The 16,799-nt window shown below is 47.0% G+C and overlaps 1 protein-coding gene across 4 annotated transcripts; it reads left to right on the top strand.

Annotated features, from left to right (window-relative positions):
* Positions 1–3,737: 3,737 nt before the first annotated feature.
* On the top strand, positions 3,738–15,441 carry FAM219B (family with sequence similarity 219 member B). Of its 4 annotated transcripts, none has more exons than XM_074966004.1 (6): positions 3,738–3,832; positions 6,600–6,699; positions 8,530–8,620; positions 9,853–9,954; positions 10,645–10,693; positions 11,636–15,441. In XM_074966004.1, the coding sequence occupies exons 1-6, from the start codon at positions 3,761–3,763 to the stop codon at positions 11,792–11,794; spliced, it is 573 nt and encodes a 190-aa protein (XP_074822105.1). In that variant the 5' UTR covers positions 3,738–3,760; the 3' UTR covers positions 11,795–15,441. The 4 variants fall into 4 exon arrangements, with proteins under 4 accessions (XP_074822105.1, XP_074822109.1, XP_074822107.1 ...); XM_074966008.1 differs by having other exon boundaries at positions 9,877–9,954; positions 11,639–15,440; XM_074966006.1 differs by having other exon boundaries at positions 9,877–9,954; positions 11,636–15,440.
* The last annotated feature ends 1,358 nt before the right edge of the window (positions 15,442–16,799 follow it).

Here is a 16,799-nt window from a genome sequence, read left to right as displayed (position 1 = left end):
CACTAAAGAAACTGGTTACATGTGTGTTCTCACCCTAAATGTGGTTCTAATAATCATCTTCACAGGCCAGATGCCCTTCCAGCCTGGGTCCAGTTCTTTCCGACGTTCAATCTTAGTTGTTTCCAGCAGTCATCTTGGGTGCAGTAGTAGCGGAGACCTCAAGACCAGAATTACCTCACTCTCCTCCCTTAAATAGGATTTGCATAAGGCGGGAGTCCTTTGTTTCTTAGTTTGACCACTCCCCCTCCATTCCCTTACAGGGGAAAGTTACAAGAAGTCCTGGGTAATGTTTTAGTATCAGGTGACAAGATCACCTGACTCTGTAGGGCCCTTGTAGCCATTCTTCACAAGTTGACCCACATGTTCACAGGAAGACTAAGCTCTTTTACATTCCATTGTCCTTGTTGATGGGCCATCCGCCCTGTCTGGCTTTTCCATTGTTGTACCTGAAGTGTTGGCAGGGGGCGTTACCCAAAGTAGCATAGTTGAAATACAGATAAATTCCTAGTCAATATTTCTAACTTCAGATGCAGAAATGATACAGGCATACAAATTGGTTATCACATTCAGTAAATCATAACCATTCCAATGCTATCTCACATGAGCCATTTTGCATAAAGTATATCTTGTGATGTAATTCATATAAGCATATTTTCATAAAGAATATGGAATGACATGTCACAAATGTATCTCACTGTGCTACCAGCTGGCTGTTGCACCTTTCCTACAGAACATCAAGGCTTACTCCGCTGGGTCATAAGCGACATCCTCCACCTGCTCCAGAAAAGCACCAGTATGGGAGATCTAATCAGCGATGATGTAGAGTAACCTGCTGACCTACGCCAAGTGCTGTACCTTGAACTTCGTGGCTACGTCAGATGCCAAGTTCAGGAGACCAATAGTACAATCACAGTTAAACTGATGCAGCTGGAACTCCTCATTCCCGCCACCCTGAGGGGATACTGCTTGCCAGTTACCTACACTAAAATCCACACTGACACGAGCGCTAAGGGAGAACTACCGCATGGTAACTAGTTCAAGATGGTCAGTGTGGATCCCATGACCTGACCTCTTCCTTGGAGTCCCTACTTGCCTTGGTCTTTGAATGGTGAGGAGACATGGGAAGGGTCGTGGGCACTTTACTTTTCAGCCACAAGGGGACACAATGGACATGCACAGCCCTGACAAGCAAGGGTTTATTAAAAAATCTGGTCTTGTGTGCATCCCATCCTACACTAGGATCTACACTGACTCAAAGAACCACAGTTACTGTAGGTTTCAGAGCGGTAGCCATGTTAGTCTGTATCAGCAAAAAGAACAAGGAGTACTTGTGGCACCTTAGAGGCTAAAAAATTTATTTGGGCAAAAGCTTTTGTGGGCTAAAACCTACTTCATCAGATGCATGGAGTGGAAAATACAGTAGGAAGATATATGTACAGAGAACATGAAAAGATGGGGGTTGCCATACCAACTCTAATGAGACAAATCAATTAAGGTGGGCTATTATCAGCAGGAGGAAAAAAAACTTTTGTAGTGATAATCAGGATGGCCCATTTCAAACAGTTGACAAGAAGGTGTGAGTAACAGTAACCTTCTGCTTTCTGCTAGGAAGCCTAACCATCTGAAGCCCCCTGGATCATCTGAACATCCAGTGGCACTTTTTGTAAAACAGAGCCATGGGCTAGTTAAATAAAGATCCACCCTTTTAGCGGCCAGTCACAAATGCATTTCAGTCAGTTGATTTAGTTGGGGTTGGTCCTGCTTTGAGTAGGGGGTTGGACTAGATGACCTCCTGAGGTCCCTTCCAACCCTGATATTCTGTGATTCTATGATGGCAGTTTTCATAGGAAAGAAAATATGAAAATGCTTATATTGCCGTTTCCTTCCATTACTGCAGAAATCTAATGAACTACCAGCATGACGTGAAGGATGGGGCTCCACCTCTGGTCACAATCAGCATTGTCAGTTAAGAAGTTCTCACAATCCTGTTTAACCAGAAGGTTTCCTAGAGAAGACAAATGAGGTCACACAGTCCTTTTACATCTTTATCCAGCCTGTTTAGCCTATCATGTCTCTTTCATAGGCTCATAGACTATCAGGATTGGAAGGGACCTCAGGATGTCATCTAGTCCAACCCCCTGCTCAAAGCAGGACCAATCCCCAATTTTTGCTCCAGTTCCCTAAATGGCCCCCTCAAAGATTGAACTCACAACCCTGGGTTCAGCAGGCCAATGCTCAAACCACTGGGATATCCCTCCCCGCAAATTCCTCACATACATCTCAAACTTTTTATGATACGTTCATGGGTTGAAGCATCTGTTGCTTCCTTAGGTAGCTGCACCGTAATTGCCCTCTGCGTAAATATTTATGTAATATTGCTATCTGATGGGGCAGTAACAATCCTTTTGGGCATGATGGCTTGTTTTCTATGCTACCCTGAGCTTTCAGTAGGCTTTCTGCAGCTCTGCTCTTCTCTCCATTCTCTCTCCTTCCCCCAGTTTTCTGGAAACTTGGGCAGCCAGCAGGAATCCTAATATATTTCTATGTTTGTTAAAGAAGCCCATTTCTGCAGGATAGCAGGCTATCTAGTTCAGAATGTGTACTATGCTAAGACTATTGCAGAATGGATACAGTTCCTTCTACTCCATGTAAGTGTTGGGGGGGTTGGGTTCCTGAGAGGGGACGGATAGCTCAGTGGTTTGAGCATTGGCCTGCTAGACCCAGGGTTGTGGGTTCAATGCTTGAGGGGGCCATTTGGGATCTGGGGCAAAAATTGGGGATTGGCCCTGCTTTGAGCAAGGGGGTTGGACTAGATGACCTCCTGAGGTCCTTTCCAACCCTGGTATTCTATGATTCTAGAAGTGAGCAAAAAAAGGAAGCTGAAGTGTATCTATACCCCAGGAGAGGGTGGTCCTATTAGAGATGGATGGAGCAGAGTAATGGGGATCTGAAACCATGAAAGGACCCCTCCCCCCCTTTTTTGGTGCTACTTTATAAGGTATAGAGAAGAACCTTTTCTGCATTTTGTTTACATGAGAAATTCAAGTCCCAGCCTGCCCTCACTCGCAGCTGCATAAGGGGGAGTGAAGAGCAGCCCAGGACAGGAAAAGCTGAGAGGTGAGGAGCCTGGCAGTTCACCGGCTGCTGGTCCCTCTCTGCTGTGCCTACACCCCTTGAACCCTGACGCCCTGCCTCGTGCAGAATGCCTCCGCCCCCGCCCCACTGGTGCCTCGCACCCAGCTGTTCCTGGCTGCGTTAGGTACCCCCCAAGCAGCAGCCAGGAGCCAGCTGTAGCGCCCCCACGTGCGAAATGCCCGGCCCCTCCTCACTTCCCCCACGTGCAGCCCCGAGGGCGGGGTGGGGAGGAGCCAGCCAGAGCCAGGGCCTGCAGCGCCACCTGCTGCCTCGTAGGAGGAACGCACGTGTCCCAGCCCGGGAAAGGCATGGGAGACGCACCATAGAGACCGCAGCACCAAGAAGATAGTCTGGGATCTTTCCCCGCCCCCGGCTTTCGAGAAGGGGAGATGAGAACGTTGCCCCTATTTCCGGGTGAAAGAGATTGGTCATCTGGGATTGGCTTGTTTGTTCCACAGCAGCCAATAGACATTGGTTTGAGGGGGCGGGACTCCGCCGTGCAAGCGAATGGGCCGCCTCGCTTTCGGTTCCGTACGCCAAGGTTGATCGGGGAGACGGCGGCTGGTTAATTATTCATGACCCCTGGGTATGCAAATGAGGGGGTGGGGCTCCACCACCGACCATCATGGCGACGGGGGATGGTGGCGGTGGCGCGAAGAGGGCTCCCGGGATCCAGCCTGGAGCCAGCGCCGGGACGGTGAGGTGCCGCGGCCCTGGGGAGTCTGAGGGGAGTGTCCGCCCGGGGGGCGCCCCTGCCACCACCCCTGGCGACCCCACGGGGCGGCGCTTCCCCGAGCGGCCGGGGCTCGGGCGCCTAGTCGCGCCTGGCTCCGCTTCCCGCCCCGCGCTGACCCGAGGCGCCGCGGCTGCGAGCAGAGCCGGGCCCGCGCCCAGGCAGCCGCCTGGGTCACTCGTGGGCGTCACGGGCTCGCGTCTCTCCTCGGGAGCGGGGTCCGCCCGGCGCAGCTGCGTTCGGCCGGCGCCGCGTGGGCGGTGTCTGCCCGCCCAGCCGCCCGCCCGGGGTTCTCGGCTCCTCCCGTGGCTGGGGCTCCTCGGACGTGGCTGGGGCGCTAATGGAGCTACTGGCTGTCTGCGGGGCTTTGTTTGCGCTGCGGCTGGTGTCATTAGCTCAGCGGGGCTCGGTCTCCGCGTAGGCCTAGAGAGATTAGACCTGTCCGTAAACGTCAAGTTCACCTACAAATGCTTCAATCAATAATAATGGAAACTTACCCATAGGCAAAGTAGGCAAAATACTGCTCAAGAACAAGAGCTGGGTTTAAGAATCGTTGCTTTGTATATTAATCTCTTTCGGTACTGTCACTAAATAATTGTCTGACCTCCCCCCAATAATTGCCAACAATGGTGAAAATTTAAATAGATGAAAATTGGAGGCAGGGAATGCTTTAAAATATCTATCAATATTATCCATCAACATTTATTTAAAAAAAACAGTTTCTCCCAAGCCTGTTCACATGCATAAAGATATTCAGGTGTGTGTTTGCAGAGCTAGCATCAAAAACCACAATTACATCAAGAATTAGTGTTATCTCCCTACCAAAACTCATAGTTATTGTATGTTTTTATTAATTAGTCCAGTGGTTCTCAGCTGGGGGTCTGCAGGCTCCTGGGGATCCGTGAGCCCTTTCAAGGGGCTGTGGGGCCCCACAGCTGAAGCCCGAATCCCCAGTGCCTCCTGGGGGGCTGAAACTGGGAGGCGTGGGGCTGAAACCCTGATCTTTGGCAGCCCCCGGGGGGCTGGAGTTGGGGGGCTGAAGCCCCAATTCCCAATACCCCTGCGGGGTAAAGCTGGGAGGTGCAGGGCTGAATGCTGGAGCCCCGAGCCCTGGTGCTTCCTGTGGGGCAGAAGCCCTGAGCCCATGGGAAGACTTGGGGAGATGGAGAGCATTTTCCCCAAAAAAGAACTGCAGCACAAGAGCATAGCAGTCCTGGGAGAAGCTCCACACCTCCCGCCATCTCCTCTCCTTGCCCCCTGGTCAGGTCAGAGGCGGGAAGCCAGAGCGAGGCAGTGCAGGGCAGCTGGTGCCATGGAGCAGGCAGCGGCAGCGTTCCCTCCTCTCCTGCTGGTGCCCTGGGTTGAAGCTGCTCCTCAGCTCCCAGCCCCCTTTGCTCCCACAGAGGCAGCCAGTCCAGTAAGAGTTCACTGGGTGGGGAGACTCTGCTCTGTAGCTGGCAGACCCCTCTGGGAACAGCAACCAGCGGGGAGTCCTCCCAGTATATAGCCTCTAATACCCCTCTCCGTACACCCTGAGCTACACCCTACCTGCACCCTGAACTATCCCCTGTCAGCGCGCAGCCCCTAGCCACCCCCCCTCCTTGCACCCACAGCTACCCTCTATGTGCACACAGCCCCTAGTACCCCTGCCTTGCACCCTAAGCTGTTCTCAAACTTTTTGAGCTAAGCCCTCCGCTTTTGAGTTGTAATTTTTGGGTTGTGTGTGCCCCCCCTGGCTGGTTGGCCTGCTGAGGTGAGTCAGGGGGTGGAGGTGGTGTTACCTCCCTGGACCCCACGATGCAGAGGTGGCTCGAGCCCCGCTGGCCCCTCCTCACCCAAAATAGAAGTCCAACTACACCTATGCCCAAGGCCCCCTGCCCCAAGGCCCCTCTGCCCGCACTGGGCCCTGGAGTTTTATAGCACGTTGAGGGGGGCCTCAAAGAGAAAAAGGTTGAGAACCCCTGCATTAGTCAGTCCATAAGAATGGCCCTACTGGGTCCTTTAATATGCTAGGATATGTATCATCTGGATTGGCTGATTTATAAGTATCACATTTTTCCAAGTGTTTCTCTACTTGTTTTTTATTAAATTATTTTTGCAAAGTTTTCTTTTTGTTGCGAACTCTGTAACGATTTTTGTCACAAATCTCACAATATTTGGTGTTTTTCCTTAAGGTCCTGGTACTGGAGTCATATGAGTACATGAGAATCTCACTTTTGTTTTTTTAAATGATCTACAAGCTTAGCTTTCTTATCAGGGTGGGGATAAGCTTGAAAAGGCTAAAAAAGCCAAAACTTCAAACTGGCTTTAAAAATCATTAGATTTAAAAAAATCTCATGATTTTTGAATGGTTGGGTTGGCAACAGTGCAATTGTGAAATCCCTTTTTCTATATTTTTGGGTGAAGACAGATTTACAAGGAAGCTTATTATCACAGCCATATGAGTTGTCTTTAATTTAACATCTCCAATCCCCTCCCAAAAATCTAATTTCCCACACTTCTCCCATCTTTCCAGTTTCACAGCACGCACAGGGCCTGGAAGAGAGTAAGGTTTCCCCCTTTCAGCTCTCTTGAATTGCTGTGGCGAGAGGTTGCTGTGGTCATTGAGTATGTTGTTACAGCAATGGGTGCCCTAGAAATACTGAAAGTAACTGCAGACACCTTGAACAGCATCTGTATCTTAGTGATGCTGGCTGACCTGCTCTGCTCTTGCTTGTTTTCTCTCCTGCAGGCTCAGATGGAGAACAAGAGGACAAACAGGGAGAGTGATGTAGTGGAAAAAAGGGGCCCATACATCATGACCAAAGCTTCCTCCATTCATGCCAAACTGCGTAAGTAATGACCTGGTCTGTCACAGAGTCCCCATCTCCCTAGCAAGTTCCCATCTGAGGGTCAGGGGAGGGTAATGGTTCAACTCAGCCCAGGTTAGTAGTGACTGTAAACTGTACCATCTGTGTAAAATGAGTTGAATTGAAATTTAATCCAGGTTTAGTAAACATTTTGTGGTTTTTATCATTGCAGTTGCTATGGTTAATGACAGTTTTAGCAGAGAGGCCAGGGACTGAATGGGTCATGGAGCCTGCCTCTGTTGGAGGTGGTTGTGCTTGGGACAGGTGACAATCCATTGGTGGACAGCATGGCAGAACCTAGCACTGCCTGTCCCATGCCTTGTGACTGAAGCCTTCTGTCTCCAGGCCTCTGTCTGGCTCTTTCCCAGTGCCAGCTCAAAATATGTCTTAAAAGAAAAGCACATGAGTAGCCCACTGCAGAGACTTGATGGGTCCCTCGCATTGTAAACCTTGCACTGAGGGAGTTCAAATTATGCATTGCACTGCTTGGTAATAGATGGGAAAAAATTAAGGAATGTTCTCCTTAAATCAGAAGTTAAAGCCTAGATCTTTCCCTTTAATTAGAAAAACTGGTCAGCTAGATCTTCTGTTTAGTGTCAGAAGTTTTGATCAGATTAAACCATTTGTATTAAAACAGAGAGAACTTTTATCTTTTATCATGATCAACTTGGATTGCTCTAGGCAAGTAGTATTGCATAATTCTGTCGTAACTGGCTAGAGAATATTGCCATTGGATTACTAAGGAAGGGATCATAATTTGAATGGGATGGAATAGCTCAAGACTTCCACATAAGATAAAATCAAAGCTGACTGCCCTTAATATAGGCGAAGCGTTTTGAAATTCTTGTGGTAGTTTCACTCACCATTTGTCCATAAGGCTTTCAAATCTGGGGGCTTTGAACCCAATTGCTGTCTAAAAATTCAGAAACATCTGTGGCCAAAAGTGCCTTTCATTTCCATCTGGCTAAGCGACTGCCACCATTTCTCTGATGTGGATCTTTCTAGGGTTGTCCTTTGTAACTTCCAGGCTAGGTAACTGCCATGTGCACCTAGGAGTTACAGATGGTGGAGAATGTAAATGCCTGATTGCTGGGCAGCTTGAGTTGCAGGGAGCTCATCGTGCTAATTCTCCAGACTGCTCCTTGCTTGCTTTTTGGCTGCAATTCAAGGTATTGTCTTTGATTGCCAAAACCTTACACAGGTTGGGTCCTGGCTAGCTGAGCCCTATCTACTGCCCATGCAACAGAAGTCAGCTGAGGTACTTTTGCTGAAATCCCTAGATTTGACCATGTGGGGACTGGAGATGGGGAATGCTTGGTGAAGGCTCTTGACTCCAGAACTTGCTTCACCACCACTCACCCACCCTGGTCTGATGTTTTCTCAGGCTTTATATTAAACCCTGAAGGCAAATCTGTTTCCCCAGGCTTTTGCAGAGGTGGGGGATATTTCTGAGAGTGACATGTATCAACTGCTATTAATCTACTTCTAATGTTGGCATTAGTCAACAAGTCATGTGTTTAATATTGTTCGGCACCAAAGCATATGTGACTGGCAGGGGAAAGGGGACTTTTAAATTAACCAAATGGAAAACACCGCAGTGTGCGTCTGACCACATGGATAACAAAATCATCTGTCTCTTTCAATCAAAGTGATAAGAATAGACATGTTGGAATTGAGTTTCTGTACCATATATTGCATGTGAAAGGCATTGTAAAGCAGCTGCACTCTTGTTAGCGATGACTTATGACAACTTGCCCCAGGAGCATGGGTCAGTTGGGTTCGGAGTTGTAAGTATCCTTGTTTGGGTTTCAGAGAGGCATCGAGAAATGGCAAAGGCGGTGCTGCGGAGGAAAGGCATCTTGGGGGCAACTGTTCTACAGCAACCAAAGCCAGCAGCAAAGAGGTTTGAGCCCATTTCTTTTCACTGTTGACAAGCTGTATTTTCAAATACGTGTGAGAGACTGGATGGCTCAGAGGATTAGGAGCAGGATATGGGGTCTTTGACCTCTAGGTCACTCGTTCTAATTCAGGTGTATAGTGACTGATAGGTCAGCAGTATATGTGAAATGAGTTAGTGTCTCCTGTCGGTTCCCAGTGTGTGTTCACATCACAAACCACTGATCACTGTTCACACTAATTGGGTGCTGCCCCATCCCTTCCTCTCCCCACCCCCTTGTTGACAGCCCCAGCTAAGAGGCAAATGACTGCCTGAACTGCCTTCTTGCTCCTAGAGGCGCTCCCTCCTGGTGAGGCATGAGGCTCACTGGCAAGGGGCAGCATAAGGAAGCTTGTGATGCTGCTGCCTATGGTGTAACTGTTCTGTGGCTAAACAGAGGACATCACTCTCTAGAACAACTCAACCGGTGGGTTGCAATCCCCGTGGGGGTCACAAAAATCAATCAGAGGAGTCACAAAGTATTGAAAACTTGATTACAATCTTAAGCAAAGAAAATGTCACTTCCCCCTCTCCCTGCACACCCTTATCCTTCCTGTTAGCCTCTTATAACACAACACACACATTATATCAGCTTATAATTTGTTAGCATTGATCCATGTATTGTAAATGGAAGAGTAAAAAAGCAGGCCATGAAAATTGTTGACTTTGAATGAGGAGTTGCCAACAGTTGGGAAATGCTGCCCTAGAGCTGTCAATCCGGTACATTCACAAACACTAAATCCTTTTAACAAGATACGTATTTCTCCTCTCAGTCCGGAGGATAGTGTGGCTTTGAGGAATTAATCAGCTAAATTTATTGCAGCACCTGGAGTTGGAGTTAATTTCCAGCTGCTCTAGCCCATTGTGGCTGTGAGAGTCTTCCTTCTTCAGATTAGCAATACTTAGGCCAGGGTTAGTCAATTATTTTTTGTTACGGTCCAAATTTCTTGGTCAAGGTTCAGACTCCAGAGAAAATAATAAAAAATAATGATAATAAGTAAATAGATTTCAGGGTCCATTCATAAATATCTGGTGGTCCAGATTTGGCACGTAGTCCAACTATTGACTACCCCTGACCTAGGCAGTAAAGTGAGAGAGGACATCTCTAGTGTCTACTGTTGTACCTCCTATCCTGTGTTCTTAGCCTGGCAGACAGTCAGATCTGTGATCACGCTTCCCCATCTAGATGTCTGTTGCAGGCTCATTTGTGCACGTCTCTCCAGGTCAGTGAAGTTTAACAAGGGCTATGCTGCTCTCAGCCAGACAGCGGATGAGAACCTGGTGTCCCTTGATTCAGACAGGTGAGAGCTTTGTGTGTGTCAGCGGCTTGGTGCTTTGAGGTAGGTGTACTCAGAAGTACTGAGTGACACCTGCTCGGTGAATCTGAGCCCCTGCATAGCAACACTTTGTTCAAAACACAAGTTACTAACTGACTTAGCTGTGCCAGCCTCTGTTTATATGGAGATTCCTTTTTGAAGGGAGAGAAGTCCACTTACATTAAGGGAGCTGACCTGGGGCTGTAAAGTAAAGGGAATGGCTGATTAGTCACCTTTGTGACTGATCTGCTTGCCTCCAGCAGTACAACCCCAAGGGAGTTGGACCTGTTAACAACCGGAGTTGCAAATTCTATTCCGATCTTTGTGAGGCTGATGCCTTGCTGACCTGTAATTTAGGCTCTCGTGGGCACCTATTGGAGAGGGTGATGCAGGACTCCCTTTACATTTGCACTGCTAATGAATGTTTCAGCAGGACTATGCTGACACTGAGGTCCCTGCTGAAACACTCATTAGCAGTGCAAATGCAAAGAGCCATTCCCCCACGCAATCCCCAGGAGCTGACATCAGCTCCTTCACTTCAGATACCCTTATTTGCTTGCTGGGCAGGGGAGGAGGTCGTATACTCTACCAGACTCCATGCACACCCCACTGATGCAGCAGTTGATGCGCTTCACACATTCTCTTGCTTACCTGACTGTTGCATTCCTCTCTTAGTGATGGGGAGCTGGAGTCAAGATGTTCCTCCGGTTACTCCTCTGCAGAGGCAAGTCCAGAGTGTTTTTGTTTTTGTTTTGTTGTATCTCACATGCCGTATGATTCACATGGATCCATTCTCAGTCTGCCCCACCCCTAACTATCCCCTTTGTCCAGTTGCCATGTATTTGATGGCGAAGAGTTCAGTATGTGGAGTATAATTTAGTTTACTCCTCTAAAGCTGTTTGTGGACTTAACTGTCCAAGCTCAGCGAACTAGACTGGTCAGTTTCAAATTTCCGATTCTCCTGCCATAGCATAATGCCGTTCTGGTGTCCAAAGCTGCAAGGGGATGCTTAATTCTCCTCCCCCAACCCCAGAACAAACCAACTACAGTTTTATTTGATACTGCTAAAAATTCCTATTCATCTCCTATTAGGGTACGTAAACCCTGTCTCTTTCCAAACCCTGAAGCAGTTTGTCCCAACCTTAGCTTTGTAAAGGGCTTTGAGTGGCAACCCTAACACTGATCTGTGGGGTGTTCATCAGTGTCTGCAATCCAAGAGTTAAAGCTCTCTCCTTAAATGTGCACCTTCTCTGCTCAGCTGGTATTGCTTTCTCTGTGGGAGGCTGCTGGGTGGGAGCTGGGGATCAGGAGCAATGCAGGGAACTTGGGGCTCTTTGAGTTTAAATCAGTTTGTTGTTTTTTGCTAAGACTTGATCTTAGTTTTAAAAGTTTCTTTCAGTTTAAATCAACCCTCTCCTCCTTTCACCCCTCTAACCAGGCCCATCTTGATTGCTTGGCTCCTGAGGGGTGTGTGTGTGTGTGTGTGTGTAATAAGAATGCAAGTGAAATTAACTTGCAAACTACAACCCCAACCACAAGAGGGTATGATAGACATCAGATAGTACAGGGAACATCTTTTCGTTGGGGCTGGAGCAGTGGAGGGCTTCAGTGTTCCCAACTGACTGACTTGCTTCAGGAGTTCTTATCTCTTCTGTTGCCCACTCAGCAGGTGAACCAGGATTTGAGCCGTCAGCTTCTGCAGGACGGGTACCACCTAGATGAGATCCCGGACGATGAGGACCTAGATCTCATTCCCCCAAAGCCCGTTGCCTCGTCACCTTGTCCCTGTTGCTTCGGGGAGTCTCTCTCCTGCACAGTCCAGTAGGCACTGCTCAACCGGGCCAGCACTTTCTACCTTGTTTCTTAGGACATTAGCATGCCTGATAGAGGCAACTGCATTCAGCACTGAACATTGGCAGAAACTGAAGTGGGCTCAGTGACTGGAGAACTGGACGCTGCCACTGCTGCAGTTATTGGCACCTGCTCAAGTTGAGCAGCAACAGTTGATTATCCCAAAGCTACTTTTTGTTACATATAGTGATATAATATATAGATATTATGTGTAGCTGTTCAGGTCGCCTGGATGCAACTGGTCACCTCATGCACTGTTGGAGCATGGAAAGATGCTTCATGCTGGCTAGGGGAGGAGGGAGAAGAGAACATGTGGGTACTTCCACTCTTAAAGGAGAACTCCTTTACAAACAGCTTTGGAGAACAGCAAAGGTCTCAAGTCAGTAATCTAACAAGCTGGAGAAATGCAAATGAAGGCACTTGAGTGTCTGCAAACAATCATTCCCTTTCCTCATCTTCCAAGGCTGGGGTTTGGGATCTGGTGCTGCATTGGGTGGTTGCCATGTCCTTATAGACTCTGAACTCAGGATCTAGCAGGTAAACAGAGAAGGAACTTGTATTTCCATGTTGAAACAAGCTACTTGAAAGGCTCTTGAATGCTTTGATCCAGTTTTCCCACACATTCTGTTAATCCTGTGGGATCTCAAATGGTTTGCTTTTATTCTTTGGGGTTTATCTCTTTAACTGGTTGTTTTTATTATATAACTAAAGCATTGACTGTCCTTTATTTAAAAAACAAAAACAAAAAACCTTCGTCGAGGGGCTTGGTTAGAGCTGCTGTGAGATCCTGGATGGTAGCATTACTACCAAGGCACTACACTTTGAGTGTATCTCGTAAGCAACCTCAGGCCCTGGCCTTTAATCCTCACTTCTGTAGAGGTGACCTAACAAACTCTCTGCATTTATTTATTTATTTTCTTTCGTGTATTCACTAGTCCTGGCTTGAAGTCTGGGGGGCCCCTTCTGGGGCAGAGAGGTTGAGGTAGGCCAGCTGAGATGGAATTCCTCTGGGAAATAGCAGAGGTTAATGGAGGAGGAGGAGGGCTGCCTAATAAGTTTCTAGTTAGATTAATGGACGTAATGCATCTATAATTGCTCTGGGTTTGCTTTGAACTAAATCTATACATAGTGATCAAAACCAAAGCTTGCTGCTCCTTTTGAGTACCATGCCAGGCACTGTGAAGTGACTGGGTGTGGTGGAGATGAGGGTTAAGGCAGGTGTGGGCAGGGTCTTGAGCTGCTTTATTTGAGAGGCTGTCTGCTAAAGATTGCCATGTTGCCTGCTGAGAGCACTCTACATTCCATGCATTTGATCTGATTAATCAGGTGACTGGTTTCTAGTTGTCTGACTGGACCAGTGGCACATGGTATTATATAGAAATACCGCTAACATCTCTTGCAGGACATGTCAATTTCTGTTATTAGTGGGGTTTAGGGGCTTCTGACTAGGTCATAGCAGTTTTACTCGGGGTTTACTCTGCCATGGAAGGTCTGAATTTAAGAGTGAGAAGTTTTAGTGTGAATTTGGCTGATAACCTTTTAGTTACAAAAATACAAAATCAGGATGGAGTCTTTTGCTGCTCTTACTCATGCTGCTGACTATGAATCTGTGCATCATGGCATACAATCAGGATTGCTTCCCTTCATGCGTATGTTTTTTGTTTGTTTGTTTTGTTTTGTTTTGGTGAGCCAATCCCAAATTTGGTGGGCTGTTGAAACAGTCCTGAAATATCTGTTGTGCTGATGTGATCTCCTAGAGCATTATGATACAAGGAACTGACTTCCTCCAAGAGGACAAAATTCATAAAGATGGATTTGGTCTTTGTCCTAAAAATGAAGGAAATTTAATTCTTTCAAAAAAACAACCTGCATCAATGTAGCTTGAAGATTATGAGCTTCCTCCCACAATGCTCAGCATTAATTTCAATTCCATTGAATTCTTTGCCCTCCAGGACAGGAATAGCAACCAAAACTGTAACTTCCCTGCCATGGGCTTACTATGCACACGAACAGTAATTGTTTGTAGTGGATTGTTTTATGCAGAGATTATGATGCTATGGAAGCACTTGAAGGGCTGTTGGTTAATATTTAAATGTTGTTTGTTTTTTTTCTGCTAATCAGATGGCAGTGAGGCTTTGAGCTCTGGAGTGTAGTCTCTGTACCCCCGCTGTCCTAGCCCTGTCCCTTATACTGTCTTCATTAGTATTCAGCTGTGTGAAGTGATTGAGTATTCTTGTCCAGAATGTGGTGTCACGGCCAGAGAAGGGAGCAATTTCCACATTACCGTTGCCTTTTGGTCATCATGTAGATCTTGGGGAACTGAGCATAGTCTGACACTAATGCTGCAGCCTAGATGGCATGCTGGCTTGGGTGACAGATCTTCACACCCTACAGCGTCAGAATGACTCCTGGATGTAATAGGGGCCTCAAGGACAGGATGTCTTGATGCTAAAATCTCAGATGGCACATATCACCACCTGTTGTTGAGGCTCCTGTCTCTGCTGGCTGAAGCTGATTAAATTTATATATATGAAGTGTCTTGAGTTCTCTCCCCTTGTGACCTTTTTTCAGCTGGATGGTCCCAGACCAATGCACTTGAGCCCATTCTGTTTACATCTCCTCCTTGAGGAGAGGGTTGTTCTGTAAGTACCTGTATGGGCTGGGCCTAGAAGTTGGCTGACTCTGGCTGCTTTCAGTGGCACTTTCCTGATCCCAGCAGTTGAACAAATGAGCTTGGATTTCACATCACCTCTAAAAATGTGGGCCACACCAAGTGTGCTGCCTTACTTAGGGCTGTATGTTGCAACTAAGGTCCATGTGTGGTTGACAGCAGTGAAGAGGTTAGGGAGGGTTTATTTCTCCATCAGCACAGGTACACTCACATTAGTAGTGGCCTGAAAGGTTTGGCTGCTTGGTTCTGTGCTTAACTTCCTGCTTGCCTTTCACTCGTTAAAACAGGGAGTTGGAATATGATGCTGTGCCCTTTCCTGCTAAATCTCAGGGCCTGAATTACAGATCCTTTTGCTGTGGAAAGTACTCTCCCAGTCAATTGCAGGGAGCTGTTTTAGCTAAAAGTTAATCTGTTCTAGTCTAACTTGCTTTAATGGTACTTGTTCAACTACCAAGACAATACAAGAGAGTTGTGGCTATGAAGCAGTCTTTAGTCCAGAATCTCTAGGTTAAGTTGTGAGCAGATTATATGTGTGGGTTTGGGGCAAGGACAGAAGACAAGGGGGAATCTATCTGACATGAAGTTAAAAAGCTGCCTTAAACAGTCCTGCTGTGAGATGCAGAGGACAACCAGCTTATAAAGAAATCTAACGTCTTAAGTATTGCTATAGAGAACTATGACAAAGTTTTGTATATTCCTGGTCAAGGGAAGTGTTTTGTTTATAATAAACTTGATCCTGTGTTACACAAGCAGTGTGTCTTGCTATAGTTGGGAACAATCACACACAGTTCTTGGTGCAACTGAAAGAGTTCCTGGTTTGATTTTTAATAGAGAACTGGGCAGAATTCAGCTAGGGTTAGGTCTCCTGGAAGCTATTTATGACTGGCATGAAGTACTATAAGCAAGGACAGGTTTCAGAGTAACAGCCGTGTTAGTCTGTATTCTCAAAAAGAAAAGGAGGACTTGTGGCACCTTAGAGACTAACCAATTTATTTGAGCATAAGCTTTGGTGAGCTACAGCTCACTTCATCGGACGCATGTATGCATCCGATGAAGTGAGCTGTAGCTCACAAAAGCTTATGCTCAAATAAATTGGTTAGTCTCTAAGGTGCCACAAGTCCTCCTTTTCTATAAGCAAGGAGTAGGTGGGAGACTGCTCAGAGCTTTGATCCTGGGTGAGGGAATACCCTCCTCTTCCCAGGGGTCACAGGCACATTTTGGTTATCTTCCTAATACCCATTTTGAAATAAAGTGCAGACCAGGGCTTGTCTTCTGCAGTGACTCTTTATTTATTCCTCTTTATGTTACAACATTCCAGTCCATGAATATACCCTAGCTGTTGACATACCATGCTGCATGGTTCTTTGTCACTGGTGCCCCACCTGTGCCACCCTGCTAAATGGATTTATAGCTCTTGATAGAGCAGCACATGGTGGACAAGTCAAACCAGCACAGCCAGGTGTGTTGGAAGAAAAGTCTCACTCACCAGTGGTTCATAAATACAGGTTATATGCCTAAGGCTAGCTCCTCCTGGGGTTCAGTTCTTTCCTCAGCTTTCTTTCCCCACCCCTGCAGAGCCTATTTAACTCTCCACTCCATGCATCCAACGTAGTAAAAGCTCATGCTCCGATATGTCTGTTAATCTATAAAGTGCCCCAGGACTCTCTGCTGCTTTTACAGATCCAGACTAACATGGCTACCCCTCTGAAGCTATTTAACTCTTGGGGCTCCAGAATGAATCAAGTTAAGAGCACAGCTTCATTCTACAACAACACTGTGTTCCCTTCTCAACAGAGGAATTGCCTAAAATATTACATCAAAATAGGAGCTTTTCCTTAAAGCCAAACAAAGGGGGGATTATTCCACTGGAGTGGAGTTTGATGCTATGTAATTCTCACTGGGTCCCAAGGTACTTAACCTAGATTAATCTGATAAATACTATTAATCTGATAAGTGACAGATGAACCACACCCCCACGGAACAACGAACTGAAGAGGGACGGAGCCCTGGCTGAGTCTCCATGGTTAAAAGATTGAAATGAGCAACAGGCAGGTGAAAGAACAAGGATCAACTCCACAAATGGAAGTTTATCACCACACCTGGCTGCTGCAGCCTGTGTGTTCACAGCAGATCATTCTGGGTTTGGAAAACTAAAGTGAATTCTTTAATACTGATGGCACTGTGGTGCTGCCTGACCTAGACACCACAATGGGAGCAAAGGCCATTTAAGGGCTACACATTGGGACTGCCATTAAGATGTGAACAAACCACACCTAAGCTACCCCTAACGTTAGCACTGTGAGCACAC

This window comes from Natator depressus, chromosome 10 (assembly GCF_965152275.1).
Source record: "Natator depressus isolate rNatDep1 chromosome 10, rNatDep2.hap1, whole genome shotgun sequence".
Taxonomy (NCBI): Eukaryota; Metazoa; Chordata; order Testudines; family Cheloniidae; genus Natator; species Natator depressus.
This window is presented reverse-complemented; position numbering and strand designations above follow the sequence as displayed.